This window comes from Dama dama, chromosome 7, assembly GCF_033118175.1.
Source record: "Dama dama isolate Ldn47 chromosome 7, ASM3311817v1, whole genome shotgun sequence".
NCBI lineage: Eukaryota > Metazoa > Chordata > Mammalia > Artiodactyla > Cervidae > Dama > Dama dama.
In genome coordinates, this window is record NC_083687.1 from 9,726,243 (window position 1) to 9,750,834 (window position 24,592).

Genomic DNA, 24,592 nt, shown 5'->3' on the forward strand with positions numbered 1-24,592 from the left:
AATTTAAGAGATCATGTGCTAGAAAGGGTGAGCCTTGGGTAGCAAGACAGTGCATTTGAAAAGAAACTCCCTTCCTGGCAATACAGAATATGCAGTGTCTTGCCTTTGAGAGGAAAAGAAAAAGAGATGATCCTATACTGTGAGAGTTTCTGGAAGCGTGTGACTACAGAAATAGTAGTTTGGATTTGGAAGGGACACGGTGGGTTTTTTCTGTATTTTCCAGAGATTAAAACAATGTCTGAATGTCCATGATTGTGATGCTTGTGAGGAGAGAGGGGAAATTGCGACTGCCCTGGCCAGGGTAACCACCTTCCACAACTTCACCAGGCCCAAGTGTGCGTGGCGCCCTTGGACGTGGGGCCAAGAGGGGTCCTGGTGTTGGGCGTCAGCCAAGGGTCCTCTGAAGAGTGGGTCCTTGACCAGAGCCTGACTGGAGCCAGCTTCCCGAAGGCCTGCAGCCAGAGCTTTCCAAGCAGATAGCAGAGGTGCCGTCCAGGCCCTGAAGTGGTTGGTTGCCAGGAGCATCAAGGCCAGCGGTCACTGGGGGGCGGGACTGGAGAGGAGGGAGTGGGCTGGAGCAGCAGGGCGGCCGCATGGCGTGGTGCTGCCTCCCTCTGAGTTTCAGACCTTGGCAGTGGTCGGGAGGGGAGTGACTTGATCCGAGCCTGCTTTCACAGTGCTAGTGGGTGTTGTGCCAGAAGGCTTTCCTTTTACTGAGACCCCGAGTACCCAAGATAAATGCCACGGGAAGCAGCGTTAGGGTGAAATACTTGTGATATTCTGCTCTGTTTCAAGACTTTTTGGTAATGTTGATTACAGGCCATCATGGCCCCCTAAGAACACTTGCAAGACACCATTCTGCCTCAGTATGTGAGAGACCTTAGAAAGTAATCCCCAGCAACACAGGTTAACACAGGCGGATATAGTCGACTCACTTCTGCTTTAGGCACTAGACAGGCACTATTCTTTGTCATCCTCACTAGTGACCCCCTGAGGTAGGTGTTATCCTCGTTTTATACAAGAAAAAAAAAATACAGCCCTTACTCAGATTTAAATGAGGCTCCGAGCCGAGGCTGGAGGTGGAAGGGGCAGGGGTGGGCGCCGGGGGCGGGGCTGCTTTGGTGAGGGTCTCGAGCATTGAGAGCGGCTGTGCAGCGTGCCTTTGGTTCCCAGATGGCTGAGACTCCCTCCCGATGAAACGCCAGTGTGCTTCCAGGTCCGAAGCATGGAGAAGGTGCAGTCGGTTTCTCTGTCCACAGGGCAGATGTTAACAGGTTTAGTGATGTGGCTGCAGCCTTCTCAGCCAATCTTCTGCCGGCAGTCCAGCCCTGGGAAAAGCGCAGACACCGATGAGCCTCTCTGGGGATCAGGCTGACCTCACCTGATAGTTATGCCAAGGCAGCAGGCCAGCGTCAGCACCCCAAGTCAGGAGCTCTGATGTATCTGAGATTGTAACCTTTGCCCGTGAATTCCAGGCTTGGTGGGAAGGGGCTTGGGTTGGCGTATCTCCGTCCCCCAGACCCCGTCTTCAGCAGGTCAGAGCTGCTGGTGGGACCTGCCACAGCGTCCAGGCACCACCTCTGTGAGATGCAGTTATGAGAGACCCTCCCTGAGATGGAAGGACATTTGACTTGGGTCTGGAATCCTGGGGGCCTAGGGGGCCCTCTGAACACAGCAGTGACTTCGGAGCTGGACGTCCTGTTTCAGCACCAGCTCTCAGTCTCCTTAGAAAGCATCGCCCCTTCCTTTGTCGGGTGGGTTAACCGACCACCAGTTCCTGAGAACGAAACCCCTGAATTTCTCCTGTCTCCACGGTGGTCCCTGAACTGGGGCCAAGTTCACCGCTAAGCACGCTCACAGCAGCCAGCTTGCTTTGTCCCTCTCTCGCCTGGAGCCCAGAGCCCGCCCTCCCGAGCTCGGAGCTCCCCTGCACCTCGTGAGCTTCCTCCAGGGGCCCTCACCCCTTGAATCCAAGAAGTCACACGTGCCTGCTGTCTACAGTGAAGGAGAGGATGGTGTGTTTTTTGCCCTTTACTGAAAGGTGTCGTCCCCTTGATGAGATCCATCAGTTTTCCCTCTCTGCCCTCTCCCCAGCTGCTCCTGCAGAGCATGTCCACGGCACCCTCTCTTGTCAGCCACTTGGTGACCAGGACCCCGTTCTCGGGAAAGAGCCAAGGAACCTCAGAATCGGGAAGGTTCTAGCCTGCAGGTGTTTTGAGATAAATAAGAACTACTTGTGTGCTTTCCTGGGGGCTCAGGCTGTAAACAATCTGCCTGCAACGCAGGAGACCTGGGTTTGATCCCTGGGTTGGGAAGATCCCCTGGAGAAGGGCATGGCAACCCACTCTAGTATTCTTGCCTGGAGAATCCCCATAGAGGAGCCTGGCGGGCTACTGTTCATGGGGGAGTCAGACACAGCTGAGCAACTAAGCCCAGCACACGAGAACTATTTATATTCACAATATTGTCTCTTTAGGAGGAAGTGTCTTCTGGCTTAGGTTTCTAAGTTGCAGAGTACCGATGTTGGTGGCCGCAGCAAACATCCCCTTTGATGACTTCACACAATGTGCTGTCTTTTCTGAGTTTTAATTGGTAAGAGCAGACCAGTTGGGTTCTGCCAGTTTGGTTCAGAAATAAGGTAGGAGTGCCTTAGTTTGGCCTTCACTTGTTGTTCAGTCGCTCAGTCGTGTCTGACTCTTTGCGCCCCGTGGACTGCAGCACGCCAGGCTTCCCTGCCCTTCACCATCTCCCAGAGTTTGCTCAAACTCATATCCATTGAGTCAGTGATGCCATCCAACCATCAGAAGATTAAAACCATATGCCTGACATGTAGTGGCATGGTTTAAAAAAAAAAAAAATCAGCCAGTGTTAGTTCAGAGGCCAGAAGGTAGAGGTCTCACACCATTTGTAGGACAGGAAAGAGCCAATCTGCATGCAGGATTCCCTTTGAACCAGCAGCAATGCATCAGTAAGTGTGTCCAGATATAATTCCGGGAGGTGGGTTCTTTCAAGTTTAAGTCCAGTGCTGTCCAGTACCACTTGCTGCAGTAATTGAATTGTTTGCAATATCCAGTTAAGAACTTGGGAACTGAAATTTTTATTTAATTTTAAATCCAAGAAGTCGCACCTGCCTAGTGTCTCCAATAAAGAAGAGGATGGCTTTTTAAAATTTTTTTCCCCCTTTACTGAAAGGTCTCGTCCCCTTTCTGAGATCCATCACAGTTTTCCCTGCTCGTCCTGAATCTTAAAAGTTTTTCACCAAGGCCTCATATCTTAATCTTGGCCTGGGAAGAATTTGTTTTGGTAGTGATTCAAGGAAGTAACTTGACTTAATCATATGGGAAATTCGTCATTTTATGCAGTGTTATATTTGAGATTAACGTATTATAAATAGAGAGCCTCTTGCTTTGTTAGCTGAAGTCCAGGTCTGAGACACGCCAGCGGAAGACCAGGCCAAGGTCACTTTATTTTGTGTAAACTTCCCTGGTGTGCACGCTGTGTCATTCCGTGGTATGAAACGGCATTTCATAGTAGGGAAGAAGTCAAAATACAACAGATATTCTAAGAGTTGGATGTAACTTTATTTATTTTTGGCCTGTGTGTTTCTTCTTTTTTTTTTCTATTGAAGAATAGTTGATTTACAATGTCGTGTTTCGGGTGTACAACAGAGTGGTTCAGTTATATGTACATATATATACACACATATATGTATAGACATACACACACGTACATATATGTTTATGTTTTTTTTTTTTTCAGATTCTTTTCCCTTAGAGGTTATCACGAAATACTGAGTATAGTTCCCTGATGTAACTTTAGAGTGAGCTCCTAAAACGTTTCCTTTTGGGGAAAATAGGACAGTTTTTAAAAGAACATCTCTACAGTTACAGTCTAAAATATCACCATTTACAGGTGGTTCCTGGACTTGTGGCGGTCACCTCAAGTCCATCCACCGTTCCAAGCACAGCTGTTCGGATCTCGTTGCCCAGGTCTTCGCTGTTTCACCACAGGTGGTTCTGAAACCAAGTGGCATTGCCGTGCCTGGCACGTCCTTGGGTGCCATCCAGCTGGGTGGTTGAAAGTGCTCAGAAACATTGGTCATTAATATTTGCTGTGTGAGGGAACCATCTCCTGGGCAGAAGACATGGTCTCTTGCTTTAAAGCAGTTTATGATCTAGCGGTGGGGCTATCGGGCGTGGTACCCTGGGGGGTGTGCTCAGTTTATCTGTGTCTCTGGGCAGCCAGCCAGGAGATTACACTGCAGTCAGGGTAGTTGTCGGGTGGGGGGCTGTATTTATGAGGACCCCCTCCTTTGCCTGGCCAACCCCTTGCCCCGGGAAGCCTTCTGATCCCTCAGGCGGGACCGGACCTCCTGTTAACACAGGCCCAGCTCTGATGGTCGTCCTGAGCTCCTGCCCAGACCGTTTAGCTCCCTTGGGTTATTGACTGTCATTTCAGGCCCCACCTGAGCTTGAGAACAGGAGTCATCCTCCTGGCTCTGCAGCTGCGTTGCTCCCAGCACTTGCCGAAGATAGGACTTGAGTCAAAGAACTTGGAGTGGGGGCTGCAGGACGCTGCGTTTCGGCGCTCAGGGGTCATCGGCTGCTTAGAGCCTGATCACAGGATGGCTTCAGGCTTGTTCAGTAGATCAGTGTAAGGAGAAAACCAGGTTTCTTAGAAACAGCAGGTGGTTCCAGTAGGAATCAAGAGTACCCCCTGCCTGGGCAGGTGAACAGGAGGAGCTGGCCCTGAGTCCTGAATTGTGGCTGTCTAAGTTCCTCCCACCCTGCCCTCCTTGGCCTGACCTCCTGGGAACAGGTGTATAGCAGTGGAGTCCTCTCCCAGTGCCTGGGAAGCAGTTAGGACCTCATTGTCCCCAAGGATGTGGTGACGGGTTCCCTCTCTTCAGACGTCAGGCACATGATCGGTTAGACGCTTAGAGTGGTGGCCCAGGGCCCAGGGACCTTTGTATAACTTTGTTTCAAAGAGATTTGAAAATTCCTTTTTTCTAATGTACACAGAAATTGACAGAGGAATTTTCTCTAAAGTACTGTCTCCCTAAATAGGAAATTGCCTATAGCTGATTCTGAGTCTTATAGATCTAGATTCCGAATCAAGCACTGTTTTCATCTCTGGGAAGCAGAAATTTAAAACTTAATATTCCTCAAATTCTGAGCTTCCTGAAACCCTTACCTTCATGGTAGAGTATCAGAATGCCTTTAAAAAAAAAAAAGAAAAGAACATTTTAATTTTAAACTAGTTAGTGCCATTTAATGACTTGAATTCTAAAAATGTCAGCATTTTAATATTATGTTAACAGTACTGTTAACTTGAGCTTTAATGCCACAAGCATTTCACTGTCTGTATTCAGCATTGACTTACATCACCCTCAATTAAAGTTCTTTGTTTTTATTGGCCTAATTTCAGGTGAACACACAGCCCCTCCCGCTTGTGCAGACCTGCGTTGAATGGCTGGAAGGCTATACCGTGTCCAGGTCCTTCCTAGCAACCCTCTATCATTAGTAAACCACGTAATAGTCTTTTGAATGTGCCTTTGTCTTTGATTCAGCAGCTCAGAAATATTAGTGACTTTTATCCTGGTGGGATGACATTCAGTCTTTTAGCAATAGAAATTTAAAGGATTTTAATTTTATTTGTAGAAGATGCAGTGCACATTTTAAGTAGAATGTCTCAAAAACTAATTGGGCATTTCTGTTGGTCCTGTTCTCCTTACATTTAAAGAGACAGCTGATGGACACCAAATAGTAGTGCCTTAAATTATTTGCAGGGAGTTGTAATCTGTTCAGAGAACAGATGGCTATTTTTGCTCCTTCCAAATGATATGCTAATGGTGCAGATTTGAATTCGTCGTCGTCGCTCTGTACCCATTCATAATGCTCCTTGGGTGTCTGCTCTTAGAGCCGTGTTGCGTGCCGTGCACGCAGGGAGACCCGGCACCACGCCAGCGTAGATGCTATTTGAAGTTAGGAGGCAGAGGCCAGTCCTTAGAATCATGTTGTGTACAGAAGGGCCGCGATGTCCTGTTTTGTTTTCCCTGTGATTTTGTCTTTTTCTCTCATCTTTTGTATGAAAATAGGAAGTTTAGGATGGGGACAAAAATCCGGAAATAATTAACTCCCTGTGGCTTTAGGTATTTTATATTGGGAAAGCATTCTTCTACTGTGTCACTTTTGTTAACTGAACCAAACTCCCTTACAGTTCTAGCTTGGCTCCTAAAGAACGAGTTGTTTATTTGAGGGCTTGTATGAACTAGAATTGGAGATAAACGTACATATATTGGGATGGAGGAAGGCGTAAATAAGTGAACAAAAAGCTGAGAGGCTAAAGAAGCTTTTTGAGCCCTGATGCGGAAAAATGGAGGAGGTTGTAGGGGATAATTTAGAAAGCCTTAAATTTGAGTTTATAAAATGTTCAGGGAATTCTAGGCCTTCTAACTGAACTTAGATGTTATCCCCAAAATAAGTCAATTTTATCCAAAAGTTTCTCTTCCTCTTGTAAATATTCTGTTTTTCTGTTTCACTTGCTTAATGAGATCATGGGTGATTATTTGTTAATTAAGGAGGGTTTGGTTTGTTAGCATTTTAAATGTCACCCATTTGGCTGATATTTAAAACTCAAACCAAATTTGAGCTTTCTGTTCTCTGCCCTACCCAAGTTTTAAACTTCTGGGCCAAGTGTGATTCTGAAAACTGAGGATTTCAATGATTTCAAAACCAGGAAACTAACAAAAGTAATTGCAATATAGGTTGTATAAATTGGTACCAAAGTTCTTGCTCATTTTGATGAATAGACAGACAGTAGGAACCCAGTCAACAGGGGAGTATCTCTTCATCTCTGTTTCCGGAAGAAACATGTTATCTCGTTAAGAAGATAACTTCACCCCAACAGATGGTGCAAGGCAGATGTGTTGGAACCAGTGATCAAAGGAGGAGGATTCCTTCTACCCCGGGCCGGGGGGGCGGCGGGGGGCTTGGAGGGTGGGGGCGGGGTGGCGGCAGGGACGGTGGGGGGCTCAGAATGCAGCACAGAGCAACGGCAATCTGAGCTGGGCCTAAAGAGGCAAGCCAACCCATCAGTTTAGATCTCTACCTGGAACTGTGTGAGCTCTGCTTCTATGATGTAACATCAGGCCTACTTCATAAAGTGGAGGTATAATTCAGTCTGAGAGATTTGCAGCCAGTATTAGAACCTTTCCCTGCCTCACACCTTACAACAGTTCTTTTAGAAAGCTTATCCCCATCCTTATCCAAGATTGAAATCCTCTGTGGTCCTTGAGACCAGGCAGGCCCGGGTTCAGACCGCTGCTGACACTCGCTGCCCTGGGCGGGCCGCTCAGCCCCTCTGAGCCTCTTTGTCCATCTGCGAAGTGGGTGATCGTGCCTACCATGCGTGGTGAGTAAGATGAGGATCCAGAGGTTCCTAGCAGGCCACTTCTCGTTGTGCTTGTTTAAAGGTAAAGTTGTTTCTCATACTCATAAATATCATATTTAGGATATTTTCATATATCCCCCCTGAGACCTAACTAAGTCCTGTTCCATCAGGTTTTAGCTTTTCAGGAGTCCCGAATCTGTAGGTGTTACCTGAAAACTTGTAAATGTTGAGAGCAATTCCAGATTCTGCAGCCTGCAGCTTCCCAGCATTTGAACATTGAGTGTACAGGTGCAGATCTCAAGTTTCTGGTTCATGTACGTAAATCAAGCCATCTTACTCATTTTTTTGAACTAAAAAAATTCGTAATAGAGAAGCAAGAGTAGGGACTTGAACTCATCAATAAGACAGCTGTCTCGATCCATTCGGGCTGCTGTAACAGATACCACAGCCTGGGTGGCTTAAGCAACAGACATTTATTTCTCACAGTTCTGGAGGTCAGACAGTCTAAGGTAAAAAATGCGAATAGTTTTAGTTCTGGGTGAGGGCCCTCTTCCCGGCTTGTGGTCGGCCACCTTCTCGTTTTTGTCCTTGCATGGGGGACAGAACCTGTCTTCCTCATCAATTCTTAGAAGGTCACAGGTCCCATCACAAGGGCCCCACTCTCCTGACCTAGGTACACCCCCACCCCCACAAGGCCTCACTTCTAAATGCAGTCACATCAGGTTGAAGGGCTTCAACATATGGTTGGGGGTGCAGGACACTCATTCAGTCCATAACAGCAACTAATAAAAGTTAATTTAAAGTTTATTTTTTTGTTGTCATTTAAGCCTGTCAAGCTGTTTCCCTATGGTTACTAACATTTTTTCCCTTTTGTATTTTTTAGCTGAAGGGCCAAACAGTCTTTTGAATGGGACCATTTCTCTGATAGGGATGTCTGACTCAGGCACCTTGCAAGGCTGGGGCAGCTGGTCCCTGTGAATTAGGCACAGGCCAGAGCCCCCCCCCCCCACCGCCCCCCGCCCCCCGCCCCCCAAGGGGAGCAGACCAGCCCCACCCCCCGCCCCAGGCCTGCTGCTGGGCTTCCCGACTTTGGTTTGTTTTTAAGGCTGGGATCTGGATTTACATGCAGAATGTCAGGTGGATAAGGCCAATAATGGGTGCATTGTTGCGTGCCTCTTTTATGATAAGCCGGACACAGTAACTCTGGAGAGCCGGCTGCCTCAAGGCACAAGTCTGGGGCCTTGTGCAAACGGCGCTGTCGCGTGTCCCGCTGAACCTTCCAGCTCCAATCTTTTCACTTACTTACGAACGATGTGTGTCTAGTTTTAACCAGAAAGAGTGGTTCACAACCTTCATAATTAATACCAGCTCTCATGACTTACAGCACACAGTTTCAGGGAAAACAAAAGCAGGTTCTATTTATACTCAGCCCAGAAAAGTCTTACTTTGGTATTTCACTCTTGATTTTTATCAGAATTCCACCAGGTATTGTTACAAATGCACTAGTGCCCCTTGAATTGTAAATTCTGTGTCACTTCAGAGTGGGGAAGTGGCCTTAATTTACTCTTGAAAAACCAAAACAAAATTGCCAAGTGTCTTCCCTCGCAGTCCAGTGGCAAAGACTCCACGCTCCCAAAGCAGGGGACCAGGGCTCAATCCCTGGTCAGGGAACTAGATCCCATGTGCCCCAACTAAACGTTTGCATGCTGCAGCTAAAGATCCCGCCTGCCACAACTAAGACCCAGTGCAGCCAAATAAATAATAAAAAATAAAAGTAATGAAGAAATGTCTATTTTTTAAAAAAGAAATTGCCAAAACTCTTACGCTAACACTTCTATATTGATATGTTTGATTATGATTTAACTGTCCACTAGCAGGGCTTATAATGGGATGATTAAGTAACCTACCAGTGAGGAAGTATCATCTACCTTGATGAGTATGCCCAGGTAACCCCTTTCATAAATTTATAGTAAGTCCACTGAGGAAATACATTGTAAAATGCAACTGCTTCTTGGAGCCACGATTTACAAAATCTTATTTTCAAAATTTCTCTCTCGAAGTAGTTTGTCACAGTGGGCGTGTTGACCTTTCTATGAGGGACTACGTAAAACAGGAGAAGACGGACTCGAGTGTGAGCTTGGGTCCTCCTCCCAGACCTCTGTCGGCCGCTCTCTCCGGGTTTCACGTCATATGAGAGCCGGCTCCCTGTGACCCTTCCCAACCTCCCTGCTTCTCTCTCTCCTGAAGGTCACATCAGGCACAAATCTGGATGGAGGAACATTCATTTTGCTCTCCTTTATTCTCAATAGGTGGAGTACATGTTGGTGTCTTTCGATCATGAAAAGAAAAAAGCCCAATTGGTCCTATCTGGAGAGGAACTTCTTGAAACTCTGCAAGAAAAAGGGGAAAGGACAAACCCAAAGTAAGCTGATGGACAGGAGGCTTGTTTTCGAGTTTCTGAAATTATTAGGACCACTGGAGTGACATCTTTCCTCCACGTACAGGAGACGGGATCCCAGCAGTTTAGGGCTCAGGCTCTGGTTCCCAGTTGCCTGGGTTCAAATCCTGCTCCCTCTACTTAATAGCTGAGCACCTTAGGTGAGGGGCTTAGCTTCTCTGTGCCTCAGTTTCCTCTTCGGTAAATCAGGGGTGCCTCTTAGGGTACTGACACTCTAAATACATTAGTGAGAGCTTAGAAGAGTAAATGCCACATAAAGTCTGTTTACTATTTAAATATTAAAAAAAAAAGAAAAAAATTGGTGACATGTTCCCAAGATCACAAACCATGGTGCCAGAGAAAACTTGCAGATGGATTTTGTTTGGCTGGAAAGATTTTTTTTTTAAATATTTCTTTATTTCAGTAGACAGAGGTGAAGGGGGCGTGTTCATTTCTCTGCCCACTAAATTTTGGGAGTCTGGGTTTGAGTTTGGAGCCCAGCGTTAAACTGAAGGAGCCTTCAGCCCTCACACCCTTCCGCGCAGAGTGGACGGGCTTGTTTGTCTTGGACAGCGCATGCCCTGCGTGCAGCTCAGTTATTTATAAATATTTTGGACCCAGCACTTGTAGCCCTTACACAATTAAAGAGCTATGGAAGGTTAACAGGCTCTGGGAGCCATAAAGCATTCTTGGCTTCTTGTATACTTGGTTTCTAAATTTTTGGAAGCCGCTTTTTCAAAACTCAAAAGGGAGCAGACTGCCGCAGAAGAATAAGAGGGACCCGGAAACTTGTCTCCTCCGCAGCCATCCGACCCTTTGGAGACCAGAATATGGGAGCTACATGATCGAGGGGACACCGGGGCAGCCGTATGGCGGGACCATGTCTGAGTTCAACACGGTTGAGGACAACATGAGGAAACGGCGCAAAGAGGCCACATCCCTCCTGCGGGAAAACCAGGCCCTCTGCACGATCACGTCCTTTCCCAGGTTAGTGCCTGCGTCAACGCGCGCAGCCGGCGTTTCAGAGCATCCGGTGTCCGGAGAGCAGACCACAACCTAGCACTTGACCCACAGCTCTCACAGTCTGGGCCGTTTATCTGCGTCACGCCGCATCTGATAGCATCTAATGTCAGAGCCGCAGGCCAGGTCCCATGCTAGCCTCCGGGGGGGGGCGGGGTGGGGGGACTGCGGGAGGACCCGAGGGCCACACACTCCCCAGGCCGAGGGGAGGGAGCACTGTATAAGGAAGGGCGTGCGCCGCCCCCCAGATCAGATCGGGGGTCGGCCTCAGTGCTCCTGGGATGGGCGATACACACGAAGAACACAGGAGCCGGCGGGTCGTGTTCGGATCACGCTGAAACAAGTTAGGATTTCTCGTCAAATCCAGTTATGGCTAAAAGTTCACAAGAGTGAATATAAAGTCAGTGGGATTCAGTCCTTGGCTTAGAATGAGGTACATAAATGTCACAGGGTTTTGTGTAGGACCTGTACACAAGAATGCAGTTCTACCAAATCGTAAATCTGGTTATCTCTGCGAGAGATCTCTCAGGTTGTGGCAAAGTATGCTTACCTCCCCAAAGTTCAGAAGTGCTCTGAGGATTGGTATCCAAAGCCTGGAACATGCGGAACTATTTTTATACCTTTTTTCCTTTTCCTGGTAAATGTCCACTGTGAACACAGTGCTCAGGGCCAGGGTGGGTCTTAGGACACTTAAAGGGAATTTTCTCTTTTAAAATCTCCATGATCACATCAAAACAATCGAGGCCTTATTGAAGCAGCTCATCAAATATTTTAGAGAATATCTTTTTCTGACATTATGAACGGAGAAAAGTTGAGCAAGGAATATGTTTTATTCTAAAAATCTAATTTTTTTTTAAAGTTTATCTTTTATGATGGGAGGGTATTTTTGGATTTGTAAGCAAAACAAGAGTAATAATTATTGGTTTGTAAAAGCCTTACCTTAAATCCACAGTTAAACAATGAGGAAGGTTTTGTTTGGGGATCAAGAGAGAAGACTGGGGTTTTATCAGCGTAAACAGGGGGATTCTCTGTTCATAAACGTGTGCAACTGTAGTGTGGCCCTGTGACCCAGTGGTCATATGACTGTTTACACATCAGTTACTCAGACTGACGCGACCAGAAGTCCAGGTCCTCTGCCTGCGGGTGCTCGCCCGGCAGGGCAGGTGGAGGGCGTCCCCACCCCTGGAGGCGCATCGGATGGTGGGATGGTCGTCTAGAGGGAAGCCCTGCTGGGCGTGCAGGTCTGAGCCCCAGCCGCCCACTTCCCGCCCAGCACCCTGGCGCTCACCTCCCCGCTCCGGCCCGATCCTGGCCAGCAGAGAATCCCCAGGTCTCAGTCTGTCAGTCTCTGCAAGGGCTTCTCCTAAGGCTTCAGGCTCGTGGTGGATAACGCAGGCTCCTGCAGGAACCCTCCCGAGACCCCATCACATCTGGGGCTGTTCCAGATATGATGGGCAGCTTCACTGTTCTTCACAAGGTGGTTGTGGGCAACCGGTTTTTATTAAAGATGAGGCTGAAAATAAAGAAGGCACCAGCTAGGTTTGGCGCTCAGGCCAGAAGTTCCCCACCCTGGCCCTGCGCACCCCCAGCAGCTGCTGCCCTGCTCCGTGGGTCCCCATGCCCGCCCCCCCCCCCCCGCCCCAGCACACTCAGCAGTGACCTTAAACTTGGGAGGGCTGGTGACGTCGCTGCCCGTGATGTGGAATTTGAGCTTTACGTTTAGGGGAGAATGTGGACCTTTGTTTCTGTGTTGGAATTAAAGCACGTCGCTGCCCGTGATGTGGAATTTGAGCTTTACGTTTAGGGGAGAATGTGGACCTTTGTTTCTGTGTTGGAATTAAAGCACTTCTTTAGGTCAGGTGAGATAAGAGGATTCGATTTCAGCCTCCAGGGGGAAACCTGGGGGCAAACGGGGTCACCCGTGGGGGACCTGCCTGATCCGGAGGGGTTCCGGAGGTGCTGGGCAGAGGCAGGAAACAGGAGGCCCTTCCCAGGGCACCCACCCACGCTGCCGGGAAGTGAGGGTGTGCAGGGCTGACATCGGCACAGGAGCATGCCTCAAGACAGAAGCTCCTGGGGGAAATAGCTGAGGCCCTGTGACTTGGGCCCTGCAGACCCTGGGTGGACGGAGGCTTCTGATAAAATCACCCCAAGGCTGCGATCACAAGAGAAGAGCTTGATGAGCAAGACAGGTTTCAACGGGCTGGTTGCAAGGGGCCCAGGGTTGGTAGAGCACCTGGACCCCCTGAAAAAGGCCAACATTGCACTTGCGAGTTGTTAATCCTTGGAGACACATTCTATCTCTTTAGTTCTTCAATTTGTTGTAGATTAGGCTGCCCTGGGTTCACGCTGCCCGAGTTCAAACCCAGCCCGGTGGAAGGAGGCGCTTCCAAGTCCCTCTTCTTCCCCGATGAAGCGATCAACAAGCACCCGCGCTTCAGGTGAGTGCCCGAGGCTCAGCGCCGGCCCTGCCCTGGGGTGCGTCCCCCCAGACCCTCCCGCGGGCTTCCTGAGCTCCGCAGAAGCCAGCAGACGCGCCGGTTCACACCCTCCGTCCCCCGCAGCTGCACGGCCCTTGCCTCTTGTTTCAGGGCTGGATCTGCCCATTTTCCAAGTCATCCTAAAGTTGTTCACTTAGCTGCAAATTCATTTCAATCCCAGGTCTGTTAACACCTGTTTGAGAAGCTCTCTTGTTGTTTTTATCTTTACCTCCAGTGTCTGTGATCTCCTCACCCCGCTCGTGTCCCTTGACTATAAGGGACACGCGTCCAACGCCTGTGTGTGTGATAGGCACGTGCTACCTTCTGCTCTGTAGTTCTAACTCCAGGGTTTCAGGTTGCTTTAGGGCCCGCACCGGTCTGGTCTCAGGTTTGTCCCTTTGAGTCTCACCTGTTGTCCTGAACCCGGGCTCCTGACCTAGAGTTAGGGACCTGTGGCAGCTCAGGGTCCATTCCTGTAACACGTCTGCACACATGCCACGCGCGGAGTCTTTGAGGAAGAGGAGGACACAGGAGCTTAGTTCCCGGTGTTAGGGCTAGAGTGCGCCAAGGACAACATGGAGATGGTCAGCTGCAAGAAAAGGAAGGTTATGTCCAAAGGTGGCAACACCCGACAGAAGAGGGTGCTTCTGACCGAGGGGTCAAAGGCAGGCCTCCCGAGAGCGGAGGCGTTACGCCACGCGGACAGCGGCCCTGCCTGGTGAAACCATAGTGCGAGCCACACATGTCATTTTAATAGTAATTTAGTAGCCACGTTAAAGAAGTAATAAAAAAATAAATTACATTTATAGCTATATCCAACTAGAGGGCTTCCCTTGTGGCTCAGACGGTAAGGACTCTGCCTGTAAGGCGGGAGACCTAGGCTTGACTCTGGTCCGGAAGGTCCCCTGGAGAAGGGCATGGCTACCCACTCCATCTTCTTGCCTGGAGAATCCCACGGACAGAGGAGCCTGGCGGGTTACAGTCCGTGGGGTCACAGATTAGACACAGTTGAGTGACTAATGACACACACATCCAACTTGTAATCAGTATTTTTAAATTACTAGTAAGTTTTACTTTATTTCTAAACCAAGTCTTCAAAATCTGCTGTGAGTTTGCTCTCAGAGCACTTTTTTAAGGACTGGCCACATGTTCAGTGCTCACAGCCATAGCGTGCCTGGGGTCTTCTGGGTCAGACAAGGTGGGCCATTAGATGGTGTTAAGGCGCAGGTTGGATGGGGGTAGCAATGAGGTACCGGGGTCCCGTGAGGCGCAGGCAATGTGAGGACCTCAGCTCGGCTCAGGTTTTGGACTTAACATGGAAAATGTTAGAAACGTAGCATGAGGCCAGACCACGGCAGACCTTGAACACTTGAGCTCGGTTTGGTCAGTCACACAGAGTCTGGGATGGGGGCTTGGACAGCAGAGAGGGTGACGTTCTCAAGCAGGAGCCCGCAGGCGAGGCTGCAGGAAATCCCTCTGTCTGGGCGCCTGTGATTTTTCTGTAGGGCTGCCTTAGGGGACTTGTCTGAGGGAGGAGCCGGCCTCCTCCTACAGCGTAGCGCTGTATTATCAAATTCTTCTTCTGCATGAGGGTTTTTGGGCGGCCCGCTCAGGACGTTTGTCATCTGTTTCAGCACGCTCACCAGGAACATCCGTCACCGGAGGGGCGAGAAAGTGGTCATCAACGTGCCCAGTGAGTCCGCAGGCGGGGAGGGGGCGGCCCTGCCCGCTGCGGATGCTGACTGTCACTCACGCCCTGCTGTCTCCTCTTTCTCTCTGGTTTTATCACTATAGTCTTTAAGGACAAGAACACCCCAGCTCCATTTATAGAGACTTTTCCTGAGGACGAGGAGGCCGCGAAGGCTGCTAAGCCCGACCACATTTACATGGATGCCATGGGCTTCGGGATGGGCAACTGCTGCCTGCAGGTACCGTGCAAAGACCCAGAGAGGCGAGCTGCCCCCCATTTCTGTTCATTACCTTCTTTTCTTGAGATGCGCATGTTTTGTTTTTAAAATTTTCCTCAGGTTGAAATATTATTGTAACTAGTGACATCTTTCTGAAACCCACTGAGGTTATGTTAGTAAATTCATTGGAAGGTATCTCTGAACAGAATTTGCAAAATCTTCAGCTCACTGCAAAGACACAGCTGCTCATGAACTTAACACGTGGAATGTTCCAGGGTCACTGTCTCAGCTCTTTCTGTGCCTAATTTTTGCTGCCATCTAGTGATGGGTTAGCTTTGAGATTGTAAACACCGCTCAGATCTTAATTTCTGAAAATGAACCCTGGATGCACCCCAGGGAGTTTATGGTCCAAGGGAAGGATTGTTTGGACTTTAAACTTCTATCTTCCTATAAGGCTGTATAGTGGTATAAAAAGAATAAATATTTAACAGCCCCGGTTTGCCTTGCCCCTGGCTGTTTCACAGGACGTAGAAGAGCCTCTCTTTTAATGACATGATTAAAACTGCCCCCCGGGTCTAATCTGATTGCTGGTGCCTGTGGCAGCGATGGTTCCCCATCCCATAGGAGATCTGCGGGGGATCCCTGCGGCTGCCCGCGAGCCCCCATCCAGGCTTCAGCTGTCATCTCTCGGGCACTGGGCTAGCTCCTTTCCCTTCTTCTGGCCTCGGTTTTCTCATCATAAAAGAAGAGTTTATATTGCGGCCCCTTCTAAGTCTGACTGAGCTCATACTCTTGTTTTTAGTAACAGCAGTACTGGTTTCAATCTTCAGTTTGTTTAAAATCATGTCGGGACCTTCCTGGTGGTCCAGGAAAAGACCACCTTAAGGTTAAAGACCAGGTTAAGAATTCGCCTGCCAACGCAGGGGGACACAAGTTCGATCCTAGTCCGGGAAGATCCCACACTCCTCAGGGCAGCTGAGCCTGTGCGCCTCGAGCCTGTGCCCCGCAACACGAGAAGCCGCTGCCATGAGAAGCCCATGCACAGCAGCGAAGGCCCAGAGCAGCCAAAAATAAGTAAATAAAAATATTAAAAAATAAAATGAAAAAAAAAATAAAAAATAAAATGTCAGAACAGAAGTAGGAGTGGCACAAAACTAGATGTTTCAAACTGAAAATCTCCGATAAAAAGGGGAGCCTCATTATTATTCAAGGAGATTGTGTCCAGTTTCGATGACTTAGCTGGCTGGAACACCGTGAAGCCTGGCCCCACGCGAGGTGGCCCTGCCCTGCACACACAGCTGGTGACCCTCTGTCCCACCGTCTCGGGCAGCTTCGCACAGAGGCATGCCTGCCTGCACCTGGATCTCAGATGCGTTCATTTTTACAGCTATGTATAATCAGAATTGAATGTGACAGTCAGATGTATCCATGCTAAGTGTGTTTAAGTAACCATGGCCGAGGATCTCATCCCCCCCCCCCCCCCCGCCCCCGTTCTTCCCGACTCACTGATGTAAGTGGTATAAAGCGTGTCTGCCGAACAAACCTAGGGCATGAGTTTCCTTCCAGCTAGGCACACGGCATAAAAAAGGAGACCTTTTGACTTTTAACTGCATATCTGCTTAACTATCTTAATTACAAATATTTCTGAAGAGAGCCATTAAACTCTAGAACTTAACAGTGCATGGCTTTAAAATTGTAGCAGTGCTATTGGAGGGCCAGTTGCCTTTTTTCGTTGCTTTACTTTTAAACCCAGGTGTTTTGCCTAAGACTGCACTGTTACCCCATTCCAAAGGGATCATTCTTTGCTTTGATACAGTGTTTATACAAACAAATATGTCCTGATGATAGGTAGTTTACATTTTTATTGCTTGTAGATACAGTTTTCCATCCAATTTAAGCATTGTCATGGGTTTAAAGTTGTTTTCTTTTTCTAAATGGTGTGTCCAGCCACCCCACTTTCAGTAATACACTTAAAAGTCTTTAGCCCAGCTAATGTGAGTAAGTGGAAAATGAAACATATTCTACCAATCTCCACAGAAGTCTCTCTGTTATCTCTTAAGTGGAACCCTAGAAACTACCCATTACAAGAAAGCAGGGCAAAATGATTTCAAAGTATTGTTTTAAGGTTTTTTAGCAACTCACTGTACAGAACAAAAAGTATTTTAACCATATTCAAATTCTTGACTCTTAGGGGACTTTTAAGGAATCATTTAATAAGTTCATGCATGTTATGATAGGCTCCCTTCCTCCCCCCACCCCCCAAAAAATTCTGATTTCAACACTGGATACTAGAGAAAATTTAGGTATTTAGTTTTCTAAAATCAATTTTTCTTCTTTTTTTCCCACTCCTCATTTTCCTGAGGGGAAATTGCTTCTTTTCTTTATCTGATACTTTGAAAGGATACCAGAAGCCAAAACCATTCATATATTCATACCTTTTTAAGGTGTTAAGAATTCTTTTTTCCTTTTCCATCGTTACGGCAGTGATGTCCTCTTTGGTTTGGCTGTGGCTCTGTCGATCCTGGGGTAAGGAAGCCAGCTCTTAAATGTACTTAAAATAACTAAGCTGTAAGCCGTATCACGGTTGTAACTTGGTTATTGAATTCCAGCTGCCGGTTTTCTTAAGCATATTTTTCTAGGGTTGACTTTTCCAGAATTTGCCTGTAAATGTAGTGTGTACTAGACCATCTAAGAGGCACTAATCAAAAAACTGAGAAGAAAGCCTGCTTACAGGTCTCCTGGTCTCTCCGTGGCTCAGTACGCCCGCCGTGTCCCAGTGCTGCGGCTCCCCACCATCTGAGGACCACCCGGGCCCAAACCCAGGTCTCCTCTCGTCTGTGCCCACCGGCTCCAGGCCCGCTGTGGCCCTTTGTGCCTCCTCCACCAGCCCACAGTTCTTCCTGGGCAGCTGAAGTGTTTTAACTGCCTTCTCTTTCTTCCTACAGTCCTGTCCCCTTCCAGGCTGTTCCCCATTGTGTCACAGTGGGGAGCTTTGAAGTCCATTATTCGCATCTGCAGATTCTCCTTTTGTACCAAAATTTATACAAGCCCGCAGCCAGCCGGACATGGGTAGCCAGCTGTAGAAGAGAAGTGCCTGGCTGAACTTCTCTGTTAACATAGGTCCTATTTTTCTTTGCTGACTTCTTAATCATACTTAACATTAGAACATGATTATTTATATCCCATGCAAACATGATTAAAGCCATATTCTAGACAAGTTCATTCCAGGCAGCTTTTAAAACTGGCTTCAGTGTTGGGATCAGTGGAATGACCTCACATGCCATGAGCAACAACCTTCCTTCTCGGACTGGCTCCTTGGGGAGGATGGTGGTGATTTTGTATTATTGTTTAATAATCTGTGATTCTTAAACAGGTAACGTTCCAAGCCTGCAGCATATCTGAGGCCAGATACCTTTATGATCAGTTGGCTACCATTTGCCCAATTGTTGTAAGTAGAAATCACACATAATTTTAACTACTCTTTTGTATCAGATAAAGACTGCATGTGCAAAATTTGCTGACCCTGTGCTATTTAAGTCCAGTTAAGACTTCATTTAGAACTGAACTAACACAACTAGTTTGCAGACGTGGAGCTCATACTGAAGAGCTAAGCTGAAGAGTTTAGCAGTGCTTTAGCTAGCGAGGCATTTATGCGTTAAACGTCCAGTTCAAGTGTAGCTGTCTTCCTTCTCTCATCCCGCCTGTCCTCACCGTCTAGAGAGGATGATTCAAGGAAGCGGAGGCCAGGGCTGGAGTCACTCCCACTGTCCTTCCCCAGGAGCAGGCAGGCGCAGTACATGTGCTAGAGCCCGCAGGGGTTGGCGTAAGCTGGTGCTTCTAGACCAGGGGTAACTGCACGGAGCCTTCTTCAGCGTGTTGGTGACACTTTGACCTTGCAGATGCTGACTTCTGTTTGTTCCTAGATGGCTTTGAGCGCTGCGTCGCCTTTTTACCGAGGCTATGTGTCAGACATTGATTGTCGCTGGGGCGTGATTTCTGCATCTGTAGATGATAGAACTCGGGAGGAGAGAGGACTGGAGGTGGGAACGCTTTTCCTTATTAGCCTTTTGAATCCAGCAGGTGAAGTGGGGGTCTTGTCACCACTCACAGTGTTGAAGTCTCCTTTAAACCGATTTTATCCTGAGTGGGTTAGTCACACATGGAAGAAGCTGACAGCTTATCAGCCTGTCTGTGGCTTTATGGTGTGTCTGGGGTGAGAACGTGGGAAATGTGGTTTGGTTGGAGGGGGGAGGGCGGTGCCAAGTTAATCTCCATCATTTGTTGAGATCTGTGTATGTTTGCCCTCTAAAATTGGTAGAACAGTTTTTCTTTATTTTGGAAGTCAGTGCTGACGGCTGTTTTTACCAGAAAGCTTTTTGGCGCTACCAGAGTGCTTTGTCTATGGCGCTTTCTCTGCTGGGGAAAGCGTGATCTGTTGTCAGAGTCCCTGGCCCCTTACAAAGGGTGAGTTTTGCCTAAGAAGGGTAGGTTTATGCCTCTTGTTTGCATGTTGAACTCTGACCCTGCATCTCTCCAGCCAAGAGTGTGCATCAGAACCGCCTCTAGAGCTTTTTAAAAATACTCACTCAGCCCTGCCCACCCACAGACCCAGTGAGCAGAGAAAGCCCAGAGCTGAGACGCAGATGTGCGTGTTAGTAGAGGGTCCTCACAGGCGAGTCTCGTGGTCTTGACCAGGGCTGCACCGCTGCTGCCTTGGTCTCTATGTAATTGTTCATAAATTGTTGACCATGCTTTCTGAGTAGAAATAAGTTTAAGGCAGAAATTTTAATGGTTTAAACCAAATTTTTTGGTTTACATTATGAAAGTGTTAGTGGCTCAGTCATGTCTGGCTCTCTGCAGCCCCGTGGACTATAGCCCACTAGGCTCCTCTATGCCTGGGGTTTTCCAGGCAAGAATACACTGTGGGTTTATATTTTTGCTCTCAACATGGGCATTTTCTAGTCTTAATAATAATGGTGATCCACTTGTTAAAAAAAAAAAAAGGAATATATATATGTATACATATTTAACTCAGATCTGAGAACAGATTAAATTGTCTTGTCTCCAAAATTTTTTTTTTTTAATTCTAATACTTTTCAGAGTTAATAGCTATTTTTCAGGATCTCATGTTCAGGTTGGACACTTTTAGGTAATTGTTTATAAAGTATATAAGCTTCTAATATAATTACTTGGGATATTAGTTTATTTCCACATCACTTTATATGGCATTCATTTGCATTTTTTCAATTTTAGCCACTGAAGAACAACCACTATAGGATCAGTAAGTCCCGATATGATTCAATAGACAGTTACTTATCTGAGTGCGGTGAGAAATACAATGACATTGACCTGACAAAAGACAAAGAAATCTACGAACAGCTGTTGCAGGAAGGTAAGCCTCCATTCCCCTTGTCTAGATTTGACTGTAAGCCTTTAGTTCTTCAACACTCTCTTAAACTCCTTTGCTGACTCCCATCTGGCTTCTATTTTTAATGTGAGGTCTCTGAACTTTTCTTATGAGGCTGTTTTCCCTAAAGTTTCAAGTCCCAAATACTTGTGAGAGCTTAACTTGTAGCAAAAAGAACTGACTTTGGAGGTGTGTCCCTGAGATCCCCACGGGCATCGTTTAAGGGGTGAACACAACTCCGACACTCCCCTCGGGTCTGCAGGATAAACTCGGGGCGACACAAGAATCCTGCACAACCCAGCGTCTCCTAAGCTCCTAGCTGCCTTTCTTCAACCCCCCGAGCTGTCTGCCGTCCCCGGGGCGTGGAGAGCGGCTCTGGAGTGAGCCTGGTGTGACCTCTCCGCAGGCCTCGACCACCTGCTGGCCCAGCACGTGGCACACCTCTTCATCAGAGACCCGCTGACTCTGTTTGAAGAGAAAATCCACCTGGATGATGCCAACGAGTCCGACCACTTTGAGGTACCTGCAGCGAATGCTTTAAAAAATAAGAACATGACCGCTACTTGCAGAGTCGATGTGTCACCTCACTTCTGTTAAACGCTCGCTGTTTAGTTTCCTTTGTAAATCGAAGGGTGTACACAGTAAATAGTCTGCTCCACATGTTAAGTATGAAATCACCTTAGGATCTCCCCAGATATGTGGAAAATTGGCTTTATTCTCTGCTTTTTGATTACAGAATATTCAGTCCACAAATTGGCAGACAATGCGATTCAAGCCGCCGCCTCCAAATTCTGACATTGGGTGGAGAGTGGAATTCCGGCCCATGGAGGTACGCGGGCTATGGGCAGGAACCAACTCAGTTGAACCTATTCCCACCTGACCGCCACCCACCCACCTGTACCCTCCCCAGAGTCTTGGGTTACCCAGACAGCAGCACAGATCACGCGCGCGCGTGTGTGTGTGTGTATGTGTGTGCACGTGTGCACGGGCATGCACCGGAGGCTCGGGTTACCCAGACAGCAGCACAGATCGAGCGCACGTGTGTGTGTGTGTGCACATGTGCGCGCGTGCACCAGAGGCCCGGGTTACCCAGACAGCAGCACAGATCACATGTGTGTGCATGTCACATGCGAGCCCAGCGGTTCGGGAGGACTGCTTTCTGGGAGTAGACTGTGGGCAGAGGCTTCCGGCCCCAGTGGGGGTTGGGAGGTGCATGGGAATGCTGTGACCCGCGGGGGCCCCTCGGGAGGAGCCGCTGGCACAGGGGGTCCCTGACGTCTTGGCCCCACATCCAGGTTCAGCTGACAGACTTCGAGAACTCCGCATACGTGGTGTTTGTGGTGCTGCTCACCAGGGTCATCCTGTCCTACAAGCTGGACTTTCTCATCCCGCTGTCGAAGGTAAGGATGGTTTTCAGCTTAGGGCTGGCTGTGGGTATCTGGATTATCATCTGATGCTCCTGTATGTATAATACTTGTTTCAACTCTGACCTCACTTAGACCTGTTCTTCCTTAGAAAGAGTGTTCCCCTTCCACCCTGTTTTTTTTACTTTCAAACTAAAGTTTATACTACAGATTTGGGGACCGTTTTGGTGGAGACTCCTGGAAAAAAGCGCTGATGGTAGCTCCTTACTCGGCCCATTTGAAGGACATTTAGGGTTACATTTGAATAACCACTAATGTCTAGACTTTGGATTTAAGGTGGTGGTGGGAGGGGTGCCCCCAGTGTGTTCCATCCTGTCACCTCCCAGGCCGGTCACGACCTTGCTCAGTGCAGGGAGGGGGTGCCTCAGAGGAGCTGAGCTAGGGAGGTTTCTGGGGAATGAGGATGGCAGGGCACCATCAGAAAAACAGACCTGAATCCGCCCCAGCCCGACTAAGACCAAGACGGAGCTTTGTGGAAGCCGTTTGGGGCCTTGAAACCGCTCCAGGCTCTAAGGCTGCAACGCCGCAGGCCCTGGGGCCATAGTCAAGCGAGTGTGGAGGCCTTGGGCTCCTGGCTGAAGGACTGGGCATGGAGCGGGGCTGGGAGTGGCTGCGGGCAGAGTGGGGTCTGCGGGGCACACTGCTTGTCCCGGCGAGCATGGAGGAGGACCAGCACCTGCCCCCACACGCCGTTCTCCCTTTCTCCGTGGGGGCCACTCCCGCCGGTGCACACACGCACCCTGAAGAAGTCTGGAGGTCAGGCTGACCCTGCCTGCCCTCTGCACCCAGGCCCAAGGTGACCGGCAGGACTCTGCGGACCCCTGTTAGCCGTGTGGGGCACCCCCTGGGGAGATCAGACCATGTGATGGGTCCACGAGAGCTGCCGGTCTAATTAAGCCTTTGCTTATGAATGTAAATACACTGGACCCTTGGACAACACAGGCATTGGGGACCCTGACCTCACACAGTCAGAAAACTACATGTAACTAACAGTCGGTTCCTCTGTATCCGAGAATTCGACCTGCAGATCGTTGGGTACTGTGATGTTTACTGCTGAAGAGCACCTTCATGTAGGGGGACTTGCGTTGTTCCAGGGTCAGGTATAGACACCTGAAAGGCAGGAGAAACTTGAGAACTTTCAATAGTCTTAAAGAGAAGAGACCATGGACCCCCAAAGTGTATTATCCTCAGTGGAACACGGTTAATTTGGAAACTGGAAAGAATTTTTAAAGAAATTCTCACTAGTGCCCCTGAAGAAATCCTAGAGAAGAGTTGCATCTTAAATAAACAAGCCCTGTGGATCAAAGAACTTTTGGAGATGAGAGGAGTTCTCAGAAAAAAGGACGTGGTCACCACACTTTTAAAACTCAGCATGCTCCCCAGTAAGCGGGTGTGGTTGAAGGTCAAAGTCACTGATTTCGGGAACCAAAGTGAGATTCATCCCTGTAGGACAGCAGAGAAACGGAAATCATGGGAAAAGCAAGAGAGAAATTCTTTGAAAAGTTCAGCGTTTGTCTAATAATTAGAAGAAGAGAATGGTCTACACAAAAGAGATGTGAGATACAATAAATGAATATAATTTTCCCCGAGTAAGAATCCATTAAGGATGAGACAGAAATAGATAAAGAAGAACCGAAATCTAGAAAGAATCTCAAAAAAAAAGTTCAGTTGTCCAGAAAGGAGAGGAAATTAGGCTACTTAGCTTTCTGCCAAAAAGAAGAAAAATCAGTTGGTCTCATTTCTCATCTACAACATTAAACGCTGGAACAGATGGAGAGAAGTCTCCAGAATCCTGAAGGTAAAGAACTAGAACTGTGAACATCTCTGGCATCTGAGCTAGTCTTTAAATTCCGAGTGATTATAACAAAAAAGATTAAGTTAGGGCTCAGAGTCAGCCAGAAATCTTATCTAGCAAGGGGTCAGTGGAAGGAGGGGAATAGTAGATGCTTCTTAATGGCTGACATCTGGAGAAAGAATTTCGAAACTACTTGTCCATCTAGTCAAGGCTTTGGTTTTTCCAGTAGTCATGTATGGATGTGAGACTTGGACCGTGAAGAAAGCTGAGCACCGAAGAATTGATGCTTTTGAACTGTGGTGTTGGAGAAGACTCTTGAGAGTCCCTTGGACTGCAAGGAGATCCAACCAGTCCATCCTAAAGGAAATCAGTCCTGAATATTCATTGGAAGGACTGATGCTGAAGTTGAAACTCCAATACTTTGGCCACCTGATGCAAAGAGCTGACTCATTGGAAAAGACCCTGATGCTGGGAAAGATTGAAGGCAGGAGGAGAAGGGGACAACAGAGGATGAGATGGTTGGATGGCATCACCAACTCAATGGACATGAGTTTGAGTAAACTCCGGGAGTTGGTGGTGGACAGGGAAGCCTGGCGTGCTGCAGTTCATGGGGTCACAAAGAGTCGGACACGACTGAGCGACTGAACTGTCTGAAAGTAAGAAGAAACACTTAATGGTTAGAAATAGGATTTGTCGCCTCTAATCTCCTAGCTAAAGGGGGTGGGGAAAG

The 24,592-nt window shown here is 48.1% G+C and overlaps 1 protein-coding gene across 2 annotated transcripts in view; it reads left to right on the forward strand.

The window, feature by feature from the left end:
• The window catches only part of GCLC (glutamate-cysteine ligase catalytic subunit), a 42,278-nt gene that overhangs the window by 12,762 nt on the left and 4,924 nt on the right, over nt 1-24,592 (forward strand). The window contains exons 2-12 of one of the 2 annotated variants that reach the window (XM_061146375.1): nt 9,702-9,814; nt 10,634-10,816; nt 13,177-13,290; nt 14,964-15,022; nt 15,124-15,257; nt 18,610-18,684; nt 19,160-19,276; nt 20,490-20,628; nt 21,050-21,162; nt 21,380-21,472; nt 21,939-22,043. In XM_061146375.1, coding sequence (XP_061002358.1) covers nt 9,702-9,814; nt 10,634-10,816; nt 13,177-13,290; nt 14,964-15,022; nt 15,124-15,257; nt 18,610-18,684; nt 19,160-19,276; nt 20,490-20,628; nt 21,050-21,162; nt 21,380-21,472; nt 21,939-22,043 — 1,245 coding nt within the window. The remainder of the gene's footprint in view (nt 1-9,701; nt 9,815-10,633; nt 10,817-13,176; nt 13,291-14,963; nt 15,023-15,123; nt 15,258-18,609; nt 18,685-19,159; nt 19,277-20,489; nt 20,629-21,049; nt 21,163-21,379; nt 21,473-21,938; nt 22,044-24,592) is intronic. The other variant, XM_061146376.1, reaches the window with a different exon arrangement.